Source organism: Chroicocephalus ridibundus, chromosome 8, assembly GCF_963924245.1.
Source record: "Chroicocephalus ridibundus chromosome 8, bChrRid1.1, whole genome shotgun sequence".
Lineage (NCBI taxonomy): Eukaryota > Metazoa > Chordata > Aves > Charadriiformes > Laridae > Chroicocephalus > Chroicocephalus ridibundus.
Genome location: NC_086291.1, coordinates 57,560,774 through 57,583,163, shown reverse-complemented (window position 1 = coordinate 57,583,163; position 22,390 = coordinate 57,560,774). Strand labels below are relative to the sequence as shown.

The 22,390-nt window shown below is 45.0% G+C and overlaps 1 protein-coding gene across 1 annotated transcript; it reads right to left on the bottom strand.

Moving 5' to 3' along the window:
- Nucleotides 1-152: 152 nt before the first annotated feature.
- RAC1 (Rac family small GTPase 1) lies at nucleotides 153-15,543 on the bottom strand. The gene is made up of 6 exons (XM_063345072.1): nucleotides 15,278-15,543; nucleotides 8,542-8,613; nucleotides 7,086-7,203; nucleotides 2,783-2,845; nucleotides 1,913-2,072; nucleotides 153-1,747 (listed from the first exon to the last, which is right to left on the bottom strand). Exons 1-6 carry the CDS (start codon nucleotides 15,310-15,312, stop codon nucleotides 1,617-1,619), a joined length of 579 nt encoding a protein of 192 aa, XP_063201142.1. The 5' UTR covers nucleotides 15,313-15,543; the 3' UTR covers nucleotides 153-1,616.
- Nucleotides 15,544-22,390: the final 6,847 nt, after the last annotated feature.

Here is a 22,390-nt window from a genome sequence, read left to right as displayed (position 1 = left end):
CTCTTAACACCAGGCCCCACTGAAGGAGCCCAGGTCAGCGCGGAGCCCCCCAGGGGACACCGACACCCCCCTGCTGGTGGCAGTGGACGAAGACGCTTATTGGGGGGACAAGAATGAGAACACTTGCTCAGAAACTCAAACACCACCACACATGTGATTCAAGGATTTATTAAGTCATACATGCAAAACATACTGCTAATTGCATTAGCAAAAGATCAATGTAAAAACTTCACAATTTTGCAACTTTTATTTTTAAATTTTGCTTTAGTGGTTGAAAGGGTGTAGTTCAACATTGTATTCCTGCCAGTTCAGGACGTACAGAACATTAGCACTAATTACAGAACCTCACAGACCCAAGTTACCATTACTCAACCTATGCTGCACATGGACACGTAGTGACAAAGAACGCTCGTCTGCATTAGTGATGTTACACTGGGGGGGAGATCTGGCAAACCGCGAGATTGGAGAAGATTCATAGTTTAGAGAGGTTTAAAATACAAAAACGGCTAAAATGTGTAAAGCTGCTTCACATGATTTTTACACCTAGTTAATAGCCTAAAAGCCCCTCAGAAAGCATAACTTACTGGGTCAGCAGTAACAGGAAAATAAGGAGGATACGCTTGAACATTCTACTCTACAGAAAAAGAGAAAAAAAAAAGCAAATTTCTATCATCAGAAAGGTTTTAAAATACAAGTTATATTGCTCAGTAAGAAGAGATTCTACAAGAAAAGCATTTACTACACATCAGCTGTGGGAATGACTGGTTCAGAATTGTACCTAAATGAATGCCCTACTTGAAATCAAAGGAATTCACCCGTGAACAGCAACTTCCTCCACTACTGCACCTCTGGGAAAATGGTCCCTGGTTTCACCCTGCACTGAGTCGATTCAGCCTCAGCTACCCTGGCAGTGTAGCGTGGGTCATCTGTACAGTGTCCAAATACTGTCTGGCACTACCCTCTGTCCATCAAATACAATGCTGTCAAAAGGACTAGATACGCTCCAGTCAGAATAGTTATTTCTTTATTTTTGAAATCACAGCAGCAAGAACTAGATTGCAACCAAGCCCTTACCAACGATAAAGCATTTTACACTGTGACTCGGGGGTGTCAGCCATTGTCAAAGATTTAGGTTCGATATACAACACTATGCAATGACTGCGGTTGAGAAAACGTTTAATAATAAAACACATTAGAGTGCAGTGTTTTGCTAATTATTCGGTACTGTTACTTACTGTGAAAAACTAGAAAGTGTTTTTGCATTTCCTACCAGAAATTAGAGTCATCTTCAGAAGAATCTTTTAAAAAACAGTTTAGTGCTTAGTGTTCGTAGCACAACAACGCAACTTAGTTCAGCAGATAGTTTGGCAACACTTAATTGAGCAAGAATAGGATTTTAAAAATAAGGCTTTACATAGGTTTGTCTTTTCAGGAGTTTGCTTTTAGAAGAATGCAAAGTAACTTTCATACTTTAAACAAATGAAACCATGAAATCATTGATCGGTTCAAGAATTTATGGAAGAGACCTAATTTATAACAGAAAAACTTGGCATCGAGTGTGAATGCTCCATTGTTCCGAGCAAAGCACGGGCTGGAGGGGGTGGGGAGGGAGACGTTTACAGCAGCAGACATTTTCTCTTCCTCTTCTTTACAGGAGGGGGGCACAGAACTGCTCGGATCGCTTCGTCAAACACTGTCTTGAGGCCCCGCTGCGTAAGTGCTGAGCATTCGAGGTATTTCACTGCACCTGTGGAAAGCAAAAAGGTGGTTACAAAGCCGTTTTCCACAATTCCAGCAGCGCTGCTTCTAGCCAATGCCACAACAAACGCCAGGCGTTTATTTTAACTAAGGTACAACATCTTCCACAAATGAAGTTCAGATGTAGTCCACAATAAGCCCGTTGCCGCCATACCAATCTCCTTTGCCATGGCAAGGCCCTGTGGGTAGGTGATGGGAGTCAGCTTCTTCTCCTTCAGCTTCTCAATAGTGTCCTTGTCATCCCGGAGATCAAGTTTGGTACCCACTAAAATGATGGGGGTGTTGGGGCAATGGTGCCGCACCTCCGGATACCACTGCAAAGAAACAGCGCGGGTTGGGGGGGACAGGTTTCCAGAAAGGAAGAGAACGTTACGGCTGAAAGGCCCCCGGTCCTTCTCCAAAGTCAGTCAAAGAGCAAAGGGGAACACGTAAGACCCCACCGAGGCAGTATTAGAAGAGAGCGTGCAATTGCAACACAGTTTTAATGAAGCCAACAGGTATTTGTTTCCATACAGCTTCAACATCTGCCCTCCTAAGGGCTGTATTTTCTCCACACGCCAGAAGAGCCCCGATCTGTACGTCCGGCTCTCGCTGGCGGCGTCTCCCCGGCGCCAGGCGGCCGAGCTGCCCGAGGGCACGAGGGACTGCAAGAGCAGCCGGGCACACGCTGGAATGCTGGCTGGTGCCAGGAACGAGCGCTATCGACCTCATTTTTACATGCATTTGGTTTTTTAATATTTTTCTTTAAATTACATCAAGAGGGACGCTCCTGTTTGTGATCTTAGCTGAACACTCAAGCTACTGTTACCCTATCAAGGAACAATTTGTATTTACAGTGTTTCACGTGCCCTTAGCTTCCATAACTTATAAGTTAGGCAAATGGATTTCTGCCTTTTCAAACTACATTTCACATTGCCTGACAAAAACAAAATTAAAAAAAATAATAATCACCTAATATTTTCCAGACATTGCTGTAAAGCGAGCAGTATGTTGAACACTTAGAATTACACCAGCTTGCACTTACCTTAGCACGGACATTTTCAAAGGAAGCAGGGCTCACAAGGGAAAAGCAGATTAAGAAGACATCCTACAAAGCAAGTTGACAGGAGTTAGTCCAGCACAGCAACCACTGCAAAATCTCACGGAAAGGGCAATATCGCCGTCGCCACGCTCATCTGCACCGCGCTGGCAAACGCCACAGTGAGCGACGCGGCTGCACGCGCCGACAGAGGCGGCTTTGCCCGTGGGGAATCCACCCCGCGGCAGCCACAAGCAGACACGCGGAGGGGGAACAACTGCGCGGGGACGTGGTCGAGTCTAGAGTCAGCTCTTGCGGTAGCCAGCAACTAAGACGCTAATACCATTGCGTTGCAAGCTTTTTCCCCCTAAACATCACCACTTCTTCCTCACTGACACTCAGGTAAAAAACCAACCCAAAGCGCTTCAGACCTCTGGCAAACCCAGAGTGGCTTCTGAACCGGGGCTGGGTGCTCTCTGCAGGCCTGACGTGACCAAACCGTGAACAGGACGTCCCCCATCAGCACAGGATGCTGCAGAGTGTAACCACCGGCACCAATTTTTTAAACATTAATATACTACTATAAAGTAGTCCTAAATTGCAAAGGCAAAGTATACCATAGGGAATAAAAAAAAATTATACAGTGATTTCTACAATTATTAGTTTCATGCCCAAATCAGCAGAATCTTGTGGAACTGTCACTTCTATTGAATGTCAGTATAAAAAGATTTCAGAATTTCTCTATAAACATATTAGGATTGAGAAGGGCATTAAAAACCCTGAAGCTCTCTCCTTTCCTTCCCTTTTTAAATCATGGGAAAACAGAGAGAAAAGTGGGTGTTTTTAGGGATCTTACACATCTCGCTTTTCAACTGAAGGCAAACGAAGTCTGTAAGCGCAGGTAAAAACACTTTTGTGGACGTTTACGCTAGCTGCTGTACCATATACACCTCAAAAAACAACGGGCTTCAAACGACACACTGCGGCCTACAAGCGGTCAGAATAACCACAGGATCTTCTCTAAGCTGATGACGACTGTAACCTTGTAAACCCAAAACTCAATCAGCGTCTCTCAAACACGCTGAACTTGCCCCAGCCTACCTCCGCATCCGTGCCTATTCCGCTACCAAATGTGTTAAAGAATCAGGCATTTCAGAATGTTAGTTGATTGTGCTGCATTTCCAGGCGTTTTGTTAGGTCAGCAGCTGACATCTGCACTGCTAAGCACTTGCAACCCAGTTGTTCATGCATCACCCCAACGAGTTTCAGCAGCAGCGTCCCAGAAGAAAAAAGAAACAACATCAAATGATGTGATACTATGGCCACTACTTCTGAGTTCCAATTCTGCCGGTTTGCGGTGACTGAAGTTCTGCACATTGCGCAGATTCTCTCCTCTCCTCTACTAGCTCCAGAGATCGAAAAATTCGGTGTAACCATGAGGAATTATTTGAAGATCTCCCACGCTACCAATCTTAGTAAGTAAGAGGAAAAGCTGTTTATTTGCAAGAAAAGATTTAGTCTTAGCAACTGATATAAGGAGATTTGGTAACAGAGTTCTCAGATTGAGCAACTCCATAGTTCCAAGAAAACTAGTTATTTAAAAAAAATAGGGGCCAATTTATCACTCTCGTAAGCAAGACAGGATGACAGAACTTGGAACTGAAGTTTACTTAAAGTTTTACATACGGCAATAGGTTGATCTGTCAGACTGGAAGATATATTCTTACCATTGGTTGCTCCAACCTAATAACAGCAGGAGATAAAGTTACACCTCAAATGGATTTAAGGGAAAACGTTCTCAGTCAGCGATCTGCGCTCACGAATGTTCACAACACGGCTCTTGGTGAGAGACCCTGCCCTGGAATTCAGCACAACTGACCACCTGCCCCCGGGGCCCAGCACCAGGACCTGCCCCGCGGGGCCCAGCACCAGGACCTGCCCCGCGGGGCCCAGCACCAGGACCTGCCCCGCGGGGCCCAGCACCAGGACCTGCCCCCGGGGCCCAGCACCAGGACCTGCCCCGCGGGGCCCAGCACCAGGACCTGCCCCGCGGGGCCCAGCACCAGGACCTGCCCCGCGGGGCCCAGCACCAGGACCTGCCCCACGGAGCCCAGCACCAGGACCTGCCCCCGGGGCCCAGCACCAGGACCTGCCCTGCGCCGCTCTGCAGCATCACAGGGAAGCAGCAAGAGCAAAACCTCTCACGAGAGGCATCCTTCTGCCTTAACCCTCCCTCTGGTTTGGCCTCCTGAGGAAACAAAGGTAACCACCTTTTCTGTCCCAAGTTCTTCCTTCCCCAAATATTCTGAAATACTGGTAGATTTCAAAAACATTCAGCAGAAGGTACTAAATTCCTGTACACTTTAAGGGGGGGAAAAAAAAAAAAAAGAGATGAGTAAGGGAAAAAGGTACAAATTAATGCCTCCGCTATGGCAGAGTCCCTCCTGTGAAGTTAATAGCTGTTGAGGCGCGGGGCGGCTAATTGAGATACACGTGTCGGCCAAGTCATCAGCCCTCCCTGCTTTCCCCCGGCCCTGCAGGCGGGGAACAGAGGGACACAGGAACACGCGAGGGGAGTTTTAAATAGCATGGGGAAGGAAGGGGGAGGCTGAAGGCAGATCCTAAAAACAGTCAGGCTTCATCAGCTCCACCGTTCTCTTCCTCCGTGCCTTTTGTTAGTTTCGTGGGGGTTTTTGTCCCTTAAGTGATGATGAATCTTAGATACTGCACAAGTCTGAACTCTGAAGACTGCTTCGATGAGGTTCAAGACTTGCCACTGTTTCATTTTCTGCTGTTAAAAATCCAAATAGCTTGAAGTACTTCAAACGTTTACTTCACAGTTATACATGCTTGTACAGAAGGGATTTTCTTCCCAAGTATGCTTAGATTGACACTGAACTCTTCTGCAGCCTGCTAAAATAACCGTGGCCTTCTGACAGAGTGAAGACACGCACGTGTGTTCTGTCCCTTTGTCACAGGGCAGGAACAATATCCCCCCTTGCAACTCTGCCTTCTCACGCTATGGAGTGATCTTTCAACATTCCTTTTTCTACCCTGAGGTACTTTTCTGAAAATAGCTTTACAATGTTAAGCAAAGCTTAAGCATACTATAAATATCTAAGTATTAGAGAAAAACAGCTTTCTATTGTCTCTCTTCCTAGGAAAGGCAGATATTTCTGGCATTTCTAGTAGAGTTGCCTACAACTGGCAAGTCCATCTTCATATTGGGGTTTGTAACTGATGGGAAAGCAAAACTGTAAGAGTTAGCAAGCAGTGAATTAAGGAAAATTGTGAATTGAGATGGTTTGCTAAAAAAAAAAAAAGCACCGAAGTTCATTAAATAAGCTTCACATTATTCAAGAGAGCAGTTATGCTGTAGAATAACTGGAACAACTTTGCATTTTACATTATTAGCATTGAATCTATATTTGACAGTTAACAACAACAATAATCAACGCGAAAAAACCCCAAACACAAACCCTGCAAATTACCACCTTTCTTCACTTACAGCACGGCTCCACCAGATAAAAGTAACGGCTCTAAAGAGACTAGAAAACCAGCCTCTGCAAAGATTAATCACCTCTGAAGTCGCACTGGAAAAAGCAGAGCAGATTCCTCCAGCATTTTCCTTATACAAGGAAAGATGCAGCAGACAGGACTCGGCCGGCGCGGGCACATCTGTGTTGCTGTTACAGCACAAGCTACAGTAAGTAGTAAAACAGCCACAGGCCTAAGTCCATCCGAAAGCACCGACGCAGGCTCCGCCAATGCCACCAGTATCTTCAATCAGTGCCACCTCTTTCACACTTAGAACATCCTCACAGAGACTGAACACCACCAGGCACTTAGCAGAGACAGCGACAGGCTGCAGCCAAACAGCACGCCTAAAGCCAAAACAAAATCCTGCTCTCGGCACGCATGCTAACCTTAAAATCAATGGCCTAGCTGACGGGACTGTTCACCAAGGGGGCTGGCGTTTGGTTTTGTGCATTTTTTTGTTTGTTTTTCTTGTTTTACATCAAGCATTCTAGCTGATTCTGAGGCTGCAACTCCACAAAAGCCAACAAGTATCAATGCACGCAAATACACAGGCATGAAATTTTAACATTTGTACAACTGTACACGCATCAAAGATTATAACATTACAGCCACAGCACGTAGGATGAAGGAAGGTAGCTTGCAACAAGCCACTGTTACTAAAAAATACAACTCCAGATATGACACCGTTGGCCTTATGTTCAAAAAGAAAAAGCCTTTACGTTAGACAAAGCTGTACAGATTATTTCTAGTTTCACACTGCAGTTCTTACTGTTTGTGGGTAGGAGAGCGGACGTAGTCTGTCATAGTCCTCTTGACCAGCTGTATCCCACAAACCCAGATTGACCGGTTTTCCATCAACCATTACATTAGCAGAGTAGTTGTCAAAACTAAAAAATAAAGAGAGAGTTAGCTGCGTTAGCTTGCAGTAAAACAGGGCACCCAAGAACTTTTTCCTACAGAGTCCTAATTGGGAACACCACGAAAGGAAACATTTTTATTGCATCCTTCTCCTCGCCAGAAACAGTGAAGTTGTCCTTTAAATAGTGAGCCTGGTATCAGGTAATGTAAGGAAAAAATACGCACAACAGACTCGGTCCAGTCTGAACAGAAGTCGCCTTTTTCACTGCTCTTCCAAAGGAAGCGCTAATCGCAGTAAGGAGAGGAAAGCAGGCCGTGCACTTGGCGAGCACTTTCCAGTCTTAGTGGGACATTCAACAAGTAATTTTGTAAGATTTAGAATAGAAGATACATGAGCAACAACCAAGGAATCCTTAACAACAGCAGCAGGTAAGAAAAAACCTTATTAATCCTGCTAATCAAAAACCCCTCCAATGAAATATCAAACCAAGGACCAGCAGAGGCGTAACTTTTATCTCATCACTTCTGTAGGTGCAAAGGTCTGAATGACTTGTTCAGGCTAAACTAAGTTCACTGGAACACTAGCATACTATAATGCAAAAATCTGAATTTAAGACCAAAAAGAGGAAATGGAAGTAATTGAGACAGCAAGGCCTTGGAAGGGTGACTAAATTCATCTGTAAATCTCATTAGAACCTACTTTGTTGTCTGAAAAACTCATCAATACTCACAGACAGCAAAACAACCAGATAAATATAGACATCGAAAAGGGCAAAGCAGCTGCTCGTGCACCAAAGCCTCCCTGCAACAGGCCCTCAGAAAGAGAGCTAGACTAATACTGATGCCGACAAATCCTTACGTGCAAGAAAACGGGAAGCACCAAAATAAATGAGTCCCCACAATCTTGCCCAAGGAGCCAGAGATTGCACAGGATTGGCAGTAGCACAAAAAGCAGAAGGAACAAATTAAAAAAATAATCTCTAGCCACATAAACCAACCGTTTCTGACTACGATATGATGTTTTACAAGCTGTTCAGCCTTGGGACTGCTTATTATGAATGATATTAAAGACAGAAATAACCCATTGTTTTAAAAGAGAAGAGCATCCGATGGAGCGTCAGTAAGCGTTAGTCCCTGAGAAGCGAGGCCAAGGGCAGAGAGGGGCAAAGCGGGTGGCACACGGAGGAGCGCTGCTACAACCGCAGCCCAAAGGGCTTCTCCTCACACCCCTGACGCTCGCTCAAAGGGCTCAGACAGAGCCCAGGGTGCTTGCGGCCGATTCAAACCACTCAGATAAGGAAAAGGGCATGGCAGTAAGCACAGAGAATTTGACATAAATGAGTTCTTCAGGTTTCGTAAATACTTACACAGTGGGTATATATTCTCCAGGAAATGCATTGGTCGTGTAACTGATGAGTAGGCATGTTTTACCTACAGCACTGTAAAAAAAGAAAGTTCACATGTAAAACACATTCATCTTGAATAATGAGAAATAATATTCCTTTTAGGGAAGACGACTGATTACATCCAGTCATCCGAGGGACAACTGGGTGTCAGCAGTCTCTCCTGTGCAGGAAAACAGCTAATTGCCTGTAGCCTTAAGATTACTGGCAAGGAAGACACACCTAGTATGAACATCCATTTTGTGAAGTGGTAAATTACTAAATTTTGTTAATCTTTAGACAGAAAAAACCCACAAGTATTAATAAGACTACTAACATCTGCGAGTCACCTGACTGAACACTCATCAGGACTGCCTTGCTCCAACCCCCTGAAATTAAGAAACCCAAGAAGTATTTCCAGATGCCCTTTGCACAATTCCAAAACTGTTTTTGAAGCAGTTGGTTGTTGTGTTTTGGGGTTTTTTTATACCATTTTCCAGAGAATGGTATACTTTGGCATAAAGTTTGAAAAAGCTTGAAAAAAGGTGTAATTTCTCAACACATCATTACTTTTGTGTATTTGAGGAACAAACACAAATGATAATCCTCACAATGTTTATTGCTATTGCAAAAGGACTTCCCGCATGCATCCATCAACTATTCAAGCATTTCAAGCTGATTTATAGATAGATTACATTCCAATAGTGGAGAACGTGGAGCACTGAACCCTTCCCCACCGATCTCATTCTGAACAGCCCCGGATGGCGGCAGGACAAGGTTCTGCTCCAGGCTTCTTTCAAAACTTGTCAGCCAGCTCCCTTCCTCCCCACGTCTTATCTAGAGCCAAGCATTAGATTAACGACACCGTTGGATTCTTGTTGCAGTTTCAATTAAAGGGTTGGAAAACTTGAAGTTGGACCATATTTCTTTGAGACTCTGCAAAGAGTGCTTGTGAGACTGCAGATGGTTCCCGTGCTTGCTTCTCACTTGAAGCACAGAATCCTTCATCCGAGAGACTCCAGAGCCCAGTGTGCACCCAGTTCCTCAAAAGCAATAGGGCCCAGGCGGCCGTACAGCCTTCCGATCGCTCTCCCCAAACAGACCCGCTCCCAGGCAAGGAAAACTGCCTTTCTGGCTGATGTTTTACCACCACAACGATTTGCTCAGAGCAAGTTAGCAGTAACTCTGAAACCTTACTGTACACTTCTAGTCTTGCCATTAGCATTGGGTTTGACTCACAAACTTCCTGAACTAAATCTTTCACAAGGTGAAGGAACTCGTTGAAGTTTTAGTCTAGAATTACAGTTAATATTTTTTTAAAAAGGCAAAACAAAACAAACCCAACTCAAGAACCAAATGCTACTGCTAAAAATATCCTATTATCCATTAGCTTCTACAGAAGAACAAAATAACTCACAGAAACAAGCTTTAGTCAAGAGCTTACTAGTTCTCCAGCTGCAAACATTTTGAGGGATTCATATGTGAATTTTACTATGTATCTTGCACTTAGAACACTGTGTTTCTTCTCTTGGTTTGAAAGCATGCGGACTGTCCCTTCACTCACCAAAGACCATCTTCAAAACATTCTTTAAAATTATTTAACATTGAAGGTTAACCAGCCAGCCTTACCTAGTGACTCACAATTTAAGGCAGGTAAATTTGAGCTTTGTCATAACCATAAGTCACCGTGCAGTTGTAGCTCAACCTGTAATGAGTCTCTCCATTAAATTTTAAGCAGTTCCATACTGCATTAGCCCAACAAGTTATTTGTATGCAGTATCTGACAATGTTACCTTAAATGCCTGAGCTACGAGGGAGTTGCTTCCCAGTGCAAAATTACCTAGGATTTTATCCTACGTGCCTATTTTTCAATTGTAATTTTATGTTTCTGAGCTGACACCTAGCACAACATCCCATCTGCTGCAACTCTCTGGTCATACCGTGCATTTTTCCACACTACTTTTCACAGTTGCTTCCAAGGAAACAAGATGCCAGCTATTGCACAGACTGAGATTCCTCCCCGCCCCACTCAGCACATGCTCTCTTTTACCAAGCTACAGCAACAACAGGGACATCTCATTCTATTCTTGATAAGTACCATCTCTGAACATTTTCCTGTAGTAACAGGCGTGAGATACGCTCGTGCTCAGAAGCAGGAGAGGGATTTACCATTCAAAAACTTGTGTGGGAAAGAATCAGGGAGCTGTATGACAACACAGCTTCGCTAATTAAACAGCTGTGGAAAGAGGAGATCCCATCTCACCTCTTGCACTAGCACACAGCGACTCTGTAAGAAGCAGAACAAGGAGCTCAGGAAAACTACTCACCCCGCCTCCCCCATCAGGAGAACTCACTCTTTCAGCCCCCCGAGCCACCAGCTCCATCAGGGTGAACATATGACTGAATTGCCCTCACAACACTATAAAGCAGGCTACACCAGACTGGCTTATAAAGGACAAACATGAAAACCTTCAAAATACTGAGAGGAGCAAAACCCAGCTTCTTTGGGAAACTTCTTGAGGCACAGCGGCTACGCGCTCCCTCGCTTCTAGAGCCCATTTGGCCTGACACTTCATTTTCCAGCAAGTTCATTACAGGTAATTTAAGCTTCTAACAAATTAATGTTGAACTCAACATCTTCAGCAGCGGACGGAGACCTTTTCTCCGCACCCAGGCTGCTTTGCTCATTTTGCACTGGAGCTGGTGAGCCTGCTCTGGCTAATCAAAGCCGCGCAGGAAGGAGGTGGTGAGAGGTTTCATTCCAAGCTCAGAAGTGCCTGTCGTGTGCTTCTGCAGCGCCCATCAGCCCCAGTCATTTAAACAAGACAAAACACGTTCAACAGCCCTGTTTCAGACTCGCTTCATCTAGGTTTCCTGCCTTCCTTGACTTTTGGCTCGCTGCCCTACGAATCAGATCGTTATGGTTGCAAGTCTTAAAAATAAACACTAATGCCCACCTTTATTTAAAAAGCACATCCTCTAAGTACTTGATCAACTTTTTTAGACTTCTAACTTCTGTATTAAAGCAACTCCCCTACACAGAATTCTGTTTGGCAAAACGTAAATCCTTGTACATAAAGGCTGAGACTAAGAAACTAAAACACCACCAAACCAAGATTAGTCATAACAAAATTTCTAGCAACTACTTAACCATAGCTCTGTCCACGCACTATTACATAAGTGAAACTAGTAACATTTGACTGTAATTAAAAATATGGCCTACAGAAATCTAGCATTTTAACCACTTAACAGTAAGTGAAAGACTCAAAAAAGACAGCACCAAATGCCTTATTGCTTCCGGGAACCATCCAGGAATCGATGTATTTATATAACCACATATGTATTAAATCTTGAAAACAAAACATGTCATCTCTTTCCTGGCCTTATTTACACTAACAAGTTTTATGAAGTTTCCCCACTATGTTAGAGCTGCTCAGAGCCACGTTTTGTGACATCCACTGAAAATGCCGCTGGAGGACCTGCCCCAGCACTTCTTCCACTCTAAAGGCACCCACTGGAGCTGCACAGATGGTCAAGTGTTTCCTGCTTTCCCACAACTAAAAACTAATTGTGAGATTTTAGTTCCCATCTGCAGCCACAGTAATGGAGGCCAGATGAAGCACCTGCGGATTTAATTCCAGAAACACCAATGTCTGCAAACAGGTGGCAGCCTTCATAAAAAGGTTTGGTTACGTGATCCACCTGAACTACCTCCCAAGCAGACGTGATGCACAACAGCCCTGGCCTTCACCTGGACCTTAGACAGCAGCTGAGATTTCTCTAGTACCATCCGCAGATCAGAAGTTCAGTATTTTCGCCGTAGCAGCTTTGGTTATGTAGGGCTCTGCCAGATAAGCTGTTTCACTCGCTGTGACACACCCTCTCCCAACTATGCTGTTCACTCCCAACAATACTATACTGATTTGGGTTTTTTTAACTTTACAAGTTCAGACTAAATATCAAGTCACTGCGCTCTCTACAGATTGCACTGGAGAGGCCCGAGGTGTTCAGCACCTTCCACAGACACTGCACTACCCGCCTTGAGAAATCAAATCAAATACAGCACAGCTTTGGCAGATGAGGTCTCAAACTAAGCAGGATTCCAAACAGGGACTCTCAATTCACTGCTCTTGTTCTTCCTTATTTCTACAGTTTAAGAAAGCCTACAAAAAAGCATTAAGTTTGACCACTTCTGCGGCATCTAGTAATTATTTCTCCAAAATGCAGAACTTTCCCTAATGTTACACAGCATCACTGGAGATTTCATACCACTTAACAGCTGCGTTTTTAGCCTGAAAACAAAAGCTGCTAAAAATAACTCACACAAATGCTTTTTCTCAAGTGTCATCAACAGCAATCCCTGCAGTTCCTCGAGTGGAGCGCTCCTCCTCTGTCCTGCACATCCCTGCTGCTCCACAGCATCCAGAGTCAAAGCAACAGTTGCCATTTATTTTCCCCAAACAATCCTCACAGTGAAGAAAAAAAACAAGGGCAAAATGCCACCGCACAACTAGCATACATGCCCTGTTTTTCTAGTCAAATTCGTTGTCTAAACAGATACTAGTCAAACCTCTAAGAACAAACATGAGTTACCTACAAGAAACAGCCTACTCATTTACGAATTAAGAAAAAATAAATCACCACACAGGTACTCCTACAGCTTTGTTTATTTTGTTCCTAGCAGATCTTTGTGGAGGGTACATAAAACAATACCTAAGTTTTACATTACATAAGCAAATCTTTAACTTGCATTGTTTTACAGAAACACTAAAGCTTTAGCCTTATCTAAGGCAAACATTACAGGCTTCCTCCAATACCTGTAATGCTGGAACTTTTGAAGCAGCAGCAGGACAGAGAAACACAAGTAGCCAGGTACTTTTTAAAAACACCGAAGGGAGAATAATACAAAGCTACCAAAAATGAGCAACAGCACCCGAATGGAACCTTAAGAGAGATTTGCTTCTACCTAAGGAGGAAGGAAAACAAACTACTGTACTTTGTTCACACACATGTACAAAACTCAGGTAGAACTACACCACTTTCATTTCCAAGACAAAGAGCAATAAACATGTTTGGAAGCAGGATGGTTTACAAAGCAAATGACGAAAAGAACTGTTTTGTTGAATGAATTTCTGAACATTATAGTTTGTGATGAGTTCTCAAATCTAGCGGAGGAAGTAGACTGAACTTTTCTCTGCACCCAAACACAATGCATCGCATTTATCTACAGCACTGGCACAGACAACACAGTTCAGCCGAATTAAAAAAAAAATTAATTGGAAAAGCAAATTTTTTGGTTTTAAAAATCAATAAAACAGTCCATAGGTATCCTTCAAGGAATTACACTACTATTAAAAGTATTCATTTGTCAAGAAACCACTGTCATGTTCACACTGCTCAAAATCTTACACAGCACATCAAAACAAATTTGTCACACAGAGTAAATTTCTCTCTCAACCATACTTAGCTGCCTTTTGGGGGATTTTACATCTTAAAAAGCAAAACAACAAGAAAAACCCCACGCAAATAACTTGAAGATTAAGCCACCCCGTGAAACTACAGAGAGGGGCAAGACCATGTCGCTACACTTGACTGCTCTGTCATCTGCAGGAGTTTGCTCTGATACCAATTATGCTCAGCCTACACTGGGATTTTTGTTTCTCCTAAGGAAAAAACCTCTCCGACTGCATAAGACGGGCCTTGTTTTCCAGCTCCGACACCCGGGGGAGGACGGATGCCCCGAGCTGACGGGAACATCATCCCGGAGAACGCTCGGAAGCGGCAAACACAAACCCCTTCGCCAGCACAGCCCAGCGTTCCTCACGCTGGAACCCGACAGCTGAACTTAAGAGTTAACTCCATTCTAAAAAGCGTCCTCGAGTTGTTTCGCTAATGAGTAACACCCTGATAGCATCTGTAGGCGTAACAGTTCTTTACAGACACAGATATCGTTAATTATTTGTATTTCGAGTGCTTTATCAGTCTCCTTTAGACGGCAGCTTTACAAGACCAGACGCATGCGGAAAAACAGCCTCTGCTCACAAGCACTTATGATGTGCTTGGAGTTTAGCACATTTCACTTCGTTTTACCGCAAGAATCAGATGTGAAAAATCAAGCTATAAACAATAATAAGTCTGTTGCTTTCACAAAAGCTATTTCCAAACGATTTTTAATTTCTCATATTATCAAAACCGCGGAATTTAATACACCGTGAGCACCTCGGTGTGCCTGCTGACACCACAGCGCCGGCCGGGAGAGGCGCCCGGGGCCGGCGGAGCCCGGCGGCCCCCCCCACGCCCCGGACGGAGCCGGGCGGGCAGGGCCGCCCCGGGGCGGAGGGACCGCTCCCACCCGGCGCCGGCCGGGCAGGGCCGCTCCCGCCCGCCCCCCGCCGCCGCCGCCGCGCCTTCCCCAGCGGCCGCGCCGGGCGCGCGCCCCGCCAGCGCCGCAGGGACCCCCCGCGCCCCGCCGCCCCCGGCCGCCGCCATTCGCCGCCGGCCGCCGCCTCGCCCCGCGCCCCCCCCCCCCCGCCGCCGCCCGCAGGATGCCGCCGCCGCCGCCCCCGGCCTCAGCGGCCTCGCTCCCGTCGGGCCGGCAAGGCCGCGCCCGGGCCCGCGGCGGCGGCGCCCGCACCCGGCGGGGCCCGCGCGGCCCGCGCCGCTCACGGCCCGTCGGAGCCCCACGGGGTGAGGGCCTGGCCCCGGGGCCGCTCGGACTCACCCGTCGCCCACCACCACACACTTGATGGCCTGCATCGGGGCGGCGCCGCGGCGGCTCCTGCTGCCAAGCGGGGCGGGAGGCGGGGGGGGGCGGCGGGCCGCGCAAGGAGCGAGCCGGCGGCGGTCTCGGCAGCGGGTCGCGGCCGCCTCCGCCCTGCGCCGGCAGCGGGACGCGGCAGCGGCACCACCCGAGGCGGGAGAGGGAGGACTGCGGGCAGCAGGAAGCGGCCGCTCCGCTCACATCCGGCCGGGCCGCTCGGCCCCGCCGCCCCGCCCTCACGGGGCCGCCTCGGCGCCGCTCGGGTGTCTCCGTCGCGCCGGGAGCGCTTCGGGCGCCATCGGCTGCGCTCGGCTGCGCTCGGCAGCGCTTCCCCCCCAGCGGCAGCCGCCGCCATGCTGCCGCCCCAACCGGGCGATGGCGGGGCTCCTCCGGCTCGGGCCGGGGCGGCCCCGCGCTGATCCCTTTCCCCCGTTACTCGGTCGGGGCCCTACGGGATGCGGTGCCAGGCGCCGGCCGTGCTGAGGGAGCGAGGGCCCGGTGCTGTGAGCAGGGCTGGCCGCCGCGCGCAGGCCGCGCAGCGTCGTGGAGAGGATTCGGGGCATCGCCCCGCAGCAGCCCCGGCACCGCCTCGCCGCTCGAGTGAACGTACATTTTCCCTGCAGACCGACCGGGCGGCTGCAGCCCCGATTACCCGGGACGGCCCGCACCATCCCTGGCGCGTGGCTGCTCTCCCCGCCGTGGGACATGGCACTTGCCCGGGTGCCACTGCGGTGCCGAGACGGTTTTACCTTTGTCAACAGATGCTCCTGCTGCCCCCCGCCTCCTGATGGGCTATGGCATTAATTAGCTCTGCTGGCAAGTTTCAGACCAGACCAGTGCACAGTTGGTCTTCCCGAGATGGGATGGCCATGGGGCTGTCAGGCTACACAGAACCTTGGGGTTCTTTTTTCCCCACGCGAACCAGTTATTTTCAGTGAATGGTGAAGTAAAAGCCGAGCAGAGCAGGTTCAATGATCCCAGGAGTCTTTTAGTTTCTACAGTTAGTTCTTGCGACAGTTGTACTTGACAGAGAAGCTCCTGGTAGGCCCGATGGCCCCGGTGGCTCTTCCCTCTGTTGGCATGGCCAGCCGTCCCTCAGAGAGGGCACCGGGAAGGGGCCTGGCCACCGTCTGCTCCTCAAAGGCATGATGGGACTCGCTGGATCAATGCTGCGCACCATCGTGGGGTTTCATGTGACTGGATATCACTTAATTTCACAACATTTCTAAATTATTTTGATACCACACGTTAGATATCACAAAACACCACCTCCTGAGTGGACAGAGCATTCCACGGTACTTAACTCTGTCCGTTTTTCTTTTGCTGAGCAAAGAAAATTCTCAGGTATTTCAATCACTGAGGAAAATACCATAACCATCGCAGTGAACTGAAAGGCTGTTTTCACAACTGTCCATGCTCCCCTGTACAGATGGAAGCTGAAATGACTTGTCATGTAAGCTAAATATCCATGAAGCCAAGACTCTGCTGTTGCCAATGACCCGGTTGTTGTCATCCCAGCACGGGGGCTGCGGAAGAGAGGAGTGGGCAGCATCGCAGGGCTCTGGCTGTTCTTGGCTCTGCAACAGCTCCTGGGGGCACTGAGATGCACGGAAACAGAGCAGACGTGAAGGCTGTCTAATTTATGTCCTGGTCCTGGAGAGACCCAGAACATGGGAAGATTCAAGTGGCACATAAAACTGCTTCTGATTTTCCCACCACCTACCTATTTCTCCACCGGTTCTTTTTTATCCAGTGTAAACCAGATGGATGATTAGAGCTTTGTACATGAAAAGGAGGTACAACAAAATTTACAATATTATTACAAAACAGCATACAAAGGCAAGGATGAAGGCTATAATAGAGAAAACACACTAGTGCAAACTGCTTTTATGATCCTGTCATGAGACAAGCAATATCTTTTTATATATGTTCTTTTCAGTGCTCCTCCAGTCTATTCTTTTGGGATCAATTGTTTTGCATTGTCAAAAAAGTACTTCAGTTAAAACACAGGGTATGCTTTGATACATTTCCGATTGACAATTTTATGCCCAATTGGGTATGTAATTGCCAACATTAGAAAATACCTAGATAAATATTTACTGGTAGTCATTAAAAACAATATTACAGTTTGGACAGATGATGATGGTAACAGATTTATCCAATTTTTTTCCCTACATGTTTGTAAATCTTTATTTCCTCAAATAGGATAAGATCATGAATCATAAAGTTGAGGCTTAGATCAGTCCTAATATTGTTCCACAATTTATCACCTTATCTATCTTCTCTCATCCATTACAATTGTTGAAAGTCTTTTTCTTAGGCTTCGAGAGGAAATCATTATTTAAAATTGTTTCGGATACTGTCTGAATGTGCGTATTGTGTGTGTGCTGGCAATGGAGGAGGATTATTCTCCTTTGTGGATGGGGAGTGGCAGGGTAATCACGCTGATGCAACACTGGAAAGTTCTGCTCACCATGACACAGACTATCAGCATCACAGAGACAATAATTATTTGCACTTTTATAGTAGCTTTCATCCCAAACTATTACTGTGTGCCTTAACACATTAGTTCATTAATAAAGCCACAAACAAATGCACAGAGAAGTAGCGAAGTACCAGTATACAGAGTGTACACACAGGGAAACACGTCAGTGGAACAAACAGAACACCCAAGAGTGATTCATAGCTGCATTCTCCTACTCCTGGATGACACTTCCTGCTGACACCGGTTCTGTTCACTTGTCTTCAGGAAACGGCACGCTACAGTATGCAGCTCAAAAGTAAAAGTCTGTCCTTACCCACAGCGTAAAAACTGTTTTAGGGGGGAAAAATTGTAACTGTAATTCACAGCCGCTTGAAGCTGGGGCTGGGACTGATGTGCAAGAGCAAATTTTACATGAAGCAAAGGCGTATCACAAAGTATCAGGGGTGGAATAAGGTTTTCAGCACATTGCACTCTTCTCTCTAGATATTTGTATTAAAATCAGAGGCAAAAAAACCCCACCCAAAACAACTGAAGAGAAAAACGGGGCTTCCAGATGCTTTTTCATTTTAAAATAGCTAAGAGGATTGTCTTTAAAAATTGTATTTAAGGCTTGATTTTACCCTAATTTGAGTTGGTGGTATAAGTCAGATGATTGGTGATGCAGTATTAGGATCGATATAATAACCAGTAGAAAGAAATCTTAATGCATAGCACTAAGCATCTGAAATTCCTTCCTGGGCTCTAGTTCCACCTGTGGCGTTTTCCGCCTCTGTGGCCCGTCGCACACTGAGCCCCTCTGCCTTCCCACTTTACATCAGGATGGTAGTACTTACTCAAGCTGTTTGGATAGCAGCTAGCACTTAAAGATTCACACCTAACACAGTTGCCTGAGATTCTGAAGTTTTTTTGTTAATAATCTTTGAATTCTTTAGTTGTATGTCTTCGTCAAGCTAATACAGCTAATAGAGTTTTAATTAGGAAAGTGATACTATTGCTGTGGGGGAAATTCAGAGTATCCTCACTGAAGCTGGGGAGATACCGTGACATAAAATTCCTGTTAGAAAAGAATATAAGCCACAAGTAATGGTCTGCAATTTCTAGATATTCTAGGCAGATATTTTTGGCATGATTAGTCTCCTAAGTGTTGGAAAAAACCCTGTACTGGCATGTGATATGTATGGTGTTCAAATATAGTACTCAGTCTGCTCTAGAGGAACCAAAGCCAGCAATCAAAGAGGAACCACAACTTTTAAATGTCAGCATTTGTTGCATCAGAGAGAACAGATTAAAGGAGCGTGAAAATAAAATGATAGTATCTAAATCTCTACATTAATAATGAAGAATTGTAAAATAAATTCATTGAATTCATGTGATATTAACGTAGAAGATTTAGCTGGTATACATATACAACAGAAACAAGTCCTGCATTTTCTTTAGGTAGCTTCTGATAAATATCTCTTGTGTCACAAATTTCAGTTATAAAATCCGCATAAGGCTTTGCATTCACTTCTGTCTACCCCCAGGTTTAGCAAGCAGTAACAGACCGTGCTTACTACAGTGAGAACTGTTGTTGAAGGCAGAGGGACTATAGACAGTAATCCCTGTATAGGGCTGCAAGCTTTCTGGAATAGAGACATCATTGTATATTTATAAACAAGGACCTGAGCCTCCTCTGCGTCACTTCAGTTTTTTATCACTGTAACTCCCTCAGCAGAATTTTATAACTGTAAGTACACAGATGTGTAAGCTGCAAGTTCCCCTCGACTTCTACCTGTCTTGATACCATGCACGTCACAAAAATTAGCTTTAAAATGTCCAGGAAAAGGATAAAGGTTTAGCCATTACATAAGCCCGTTCGGTATTACTAGTTTTACTGCCTGACACTGTCCTATCATTTTTCATATTAATAAAGACCGAAGGCTACGAGCTTTGACCTGGGCCCTTGATTTGCTTAGAAAGATGTAGTGTTTCTTTTGCCCCAGGCTCGCAGACATGCTTATGGACTTTAGCAGAGCTGGCACCTGAGAGGACCAAGTCTTCGTGGTCAGAAGCCTGCTTCCCTCTGGCATGCTGCACTGCTGTGACTCACAGCCCAGCTAACAACTTCTCTCGGAGTGGAAAGCAAGACAACAACCAGACAGCTCCAAAAAACACATTAGATCAAAGACAGAAATTAAAATCAGTGGTGCCTTATATAGCACAGTCAGCATTTGGAAGAGAAAAGCACGTTTATTACAGAAATAAGATAATTGTCAAAAAGCGATGATATACTCTGGAATCTATTCCACACTGGATCCATTTGTAGACATTCTGAAGAACTTATAAGAGGAATAAATATCATAAATAAATATCATAATTCAAAAATCTGTTTATTTTCGCATAAACAGAATATAGAAATGGTATGAAAAACTTATGTTTTTTCCCCCCAATGCTTGTATGCTGATAAATTGCTAAGTAACAATTTTTGTGAGGAAGACTTCCCAAAAGAAAATATTTGATTTATTCTCCATTTCCTAAATACAAAAATTACAAAATTGTCCTGTTTGCAAAACAATCTAGGTTAACGGTGACATAGGTCAATCACCTTCTTTATGTTTTACCAAGAGGGACAGCTCGGTGACTGGTATTTCTGCTTACTTCTGGCAGCTAGGTATTTTGATTTAATGTTAGACCCTGCCTTTATTAAGCTGATGAAAAATGCCTGTTCCAATGAGGTCTTGTGCCTTTTTAATATTGCCTGTGTTGGAGAAGCATCGCTCCTGAGTGCAAGCTGTGCACAATGCTGTGTTATAAGACAACAGCTTCTGTAAGAGCTGTTCATCTGTTGGAAGCCTCCCGCGTGTCTAACTGTAACTTGGCAGCACTGCATTGATAGAATCCACGGTGTGTCATACGCTTAATTTTCTGAAAGATTTTGGAGACAGGGGGCTCTAAGCTCGATGACATCACAAACCAAAAGAGTAAACTGACCGTTTTTGTCACCAGGGACAATAAACCCTCTGAGGGGTGGCTGGGATTCCAGAGTGCCAAGGCAGATCCGTGCCGGGGTGGGAAAGCACAGCATCGGCAGGCGGGCTGCTGTAGCTGATGACACGTTTCCTTGCAGTCCTAAAAAACCCACTCACAAGAGGGGGTTTGTTAGGAACCATCTGGCTTTTTCCTTAACTGAACTTTCAGTCCGAACAAGTACAGAAGATCACAGGCACTGATGAGAACAAAATGTTTTATTGTTTAGAATATTTGACTTTTCCCTTTTTACCCCTTCTGTTACTGTCTTGGTCTTTTGCAATCATTTTATCAATCATTTCATCAATCACTTCATGCAATTTTTGCATACGTAGCAATGGACATAAAAAGGCACTAGAAAGAAAGAACTGTAAGCATAAATAACCCTAAACTCTGCCTAATTTAAACCCTAAGTGTTCGTAGTTTATTTGTATTGTTATTAGTTTGTACAGAGAGCCCTGGAGACCTGATGTCAAACATCAGGATCACTCGGTGTCGCGCTGCAGAGCGGAGAGAGGTCCCTTCCCAGAAGAGACCTATCCCAAGCAGGGAGTAGACAGATGCAGTCACACAGGGGAGTGCAGTTAGATGATAGTGGTCTATGTGGCAGGCACATCAAGGGGCTAATTTCTCATTCTTGGGGCAATACGGTAACTTAAGAGCCCTGAAGGAGAATAGAGGAATCTTTGCATAAACATAGGAGGAACTACTTCTAAATGTAGCGGGTATAAGTTGAGAAAGTTTAAGAGGATGTTTTCAAAATGTAACAAGTCAGTAATGTTGACCAACAACATTTTTTATTTGAATAGAGGAATATTTGATTACCTGAGAAAAAAAATCTGGTTAATGAAATAAAGCATTAAAAGACTTGAAAAGATAAGGGTGTGCTTGTCTGGTGCAACAGAAAAAGACGAGTCAGGGTTAGGAAGCAAAAATGGGATGATGGCATTGAAGTGATGGAAAATGATCTCTGCAGCCATCAGCCGCAAACTGCATGCCAATAGTTATGAACTTCTGCATATTAAAGTAATCAGGGTTCTAGCTAAATTGAAAAGGATTTTACCACCATGACAGAGCTGAAATCAAAGGAGGAAGTATGGGATGGTTTTGGGGTTTAGTTTCACTGTCAAAATAATTAGCTGATTTCCAAATCTTAATGTGACAAAATCTGGTGAATCTCTTCAATTGGTATTCAATTGCATTATCCGCTGCTTTCTTTGTTGGAAAGCTAAAGAGTGTTTTATCAATCTCACTATTTAATTAAATAATTAAATTCAAATCAATACCGATGCTAACTTGTTATTATGACCTAATTTATTAATTATATTGCATATTTTAGTATAAAAAGTAATTTACAGTTAATCAAGATTTTAAAATTAATACTGTGTCACATCTGTTTCGATGTGCAACATGAGCCAGAACTAATGAGAATCTGGCAGATATCTAGTGATACACATAAAAGTTAATCAGCTTCCTGATCTAACCTTTATGTATCACACTGTGTCCCAATTTAAACACGGAAAGCTGCTAAATGTCCCGTGGCAGCTAAATCACATTTGTGCTTATCTGTAGAGAAGATGGTC

Bases quoted from the DNA above. Each gene is read 5' to 3' on its own strand.
- RAC1 (XM_063345072.1), bottom strand. From the start codon at position 15,312: ATGCAGGCCATCAAGTGTGTGGTGGTGGGCGACGG. The intron at 2,846-7,085 runs GTAAGAACTGCA...CTTGCTTTGTAG, and splicing joins CGCTCTCCTACCCACAAACA to GATGTCTTCTTAATCTGCTT. The intron at 2,073-2,782 runs GTAAGTGCAAGC...GTTTCTTTGCAG, and splicing joins TTGAAAATGTCCGTGCTAAG to TGGTATCCGGAGGTGCGGCA.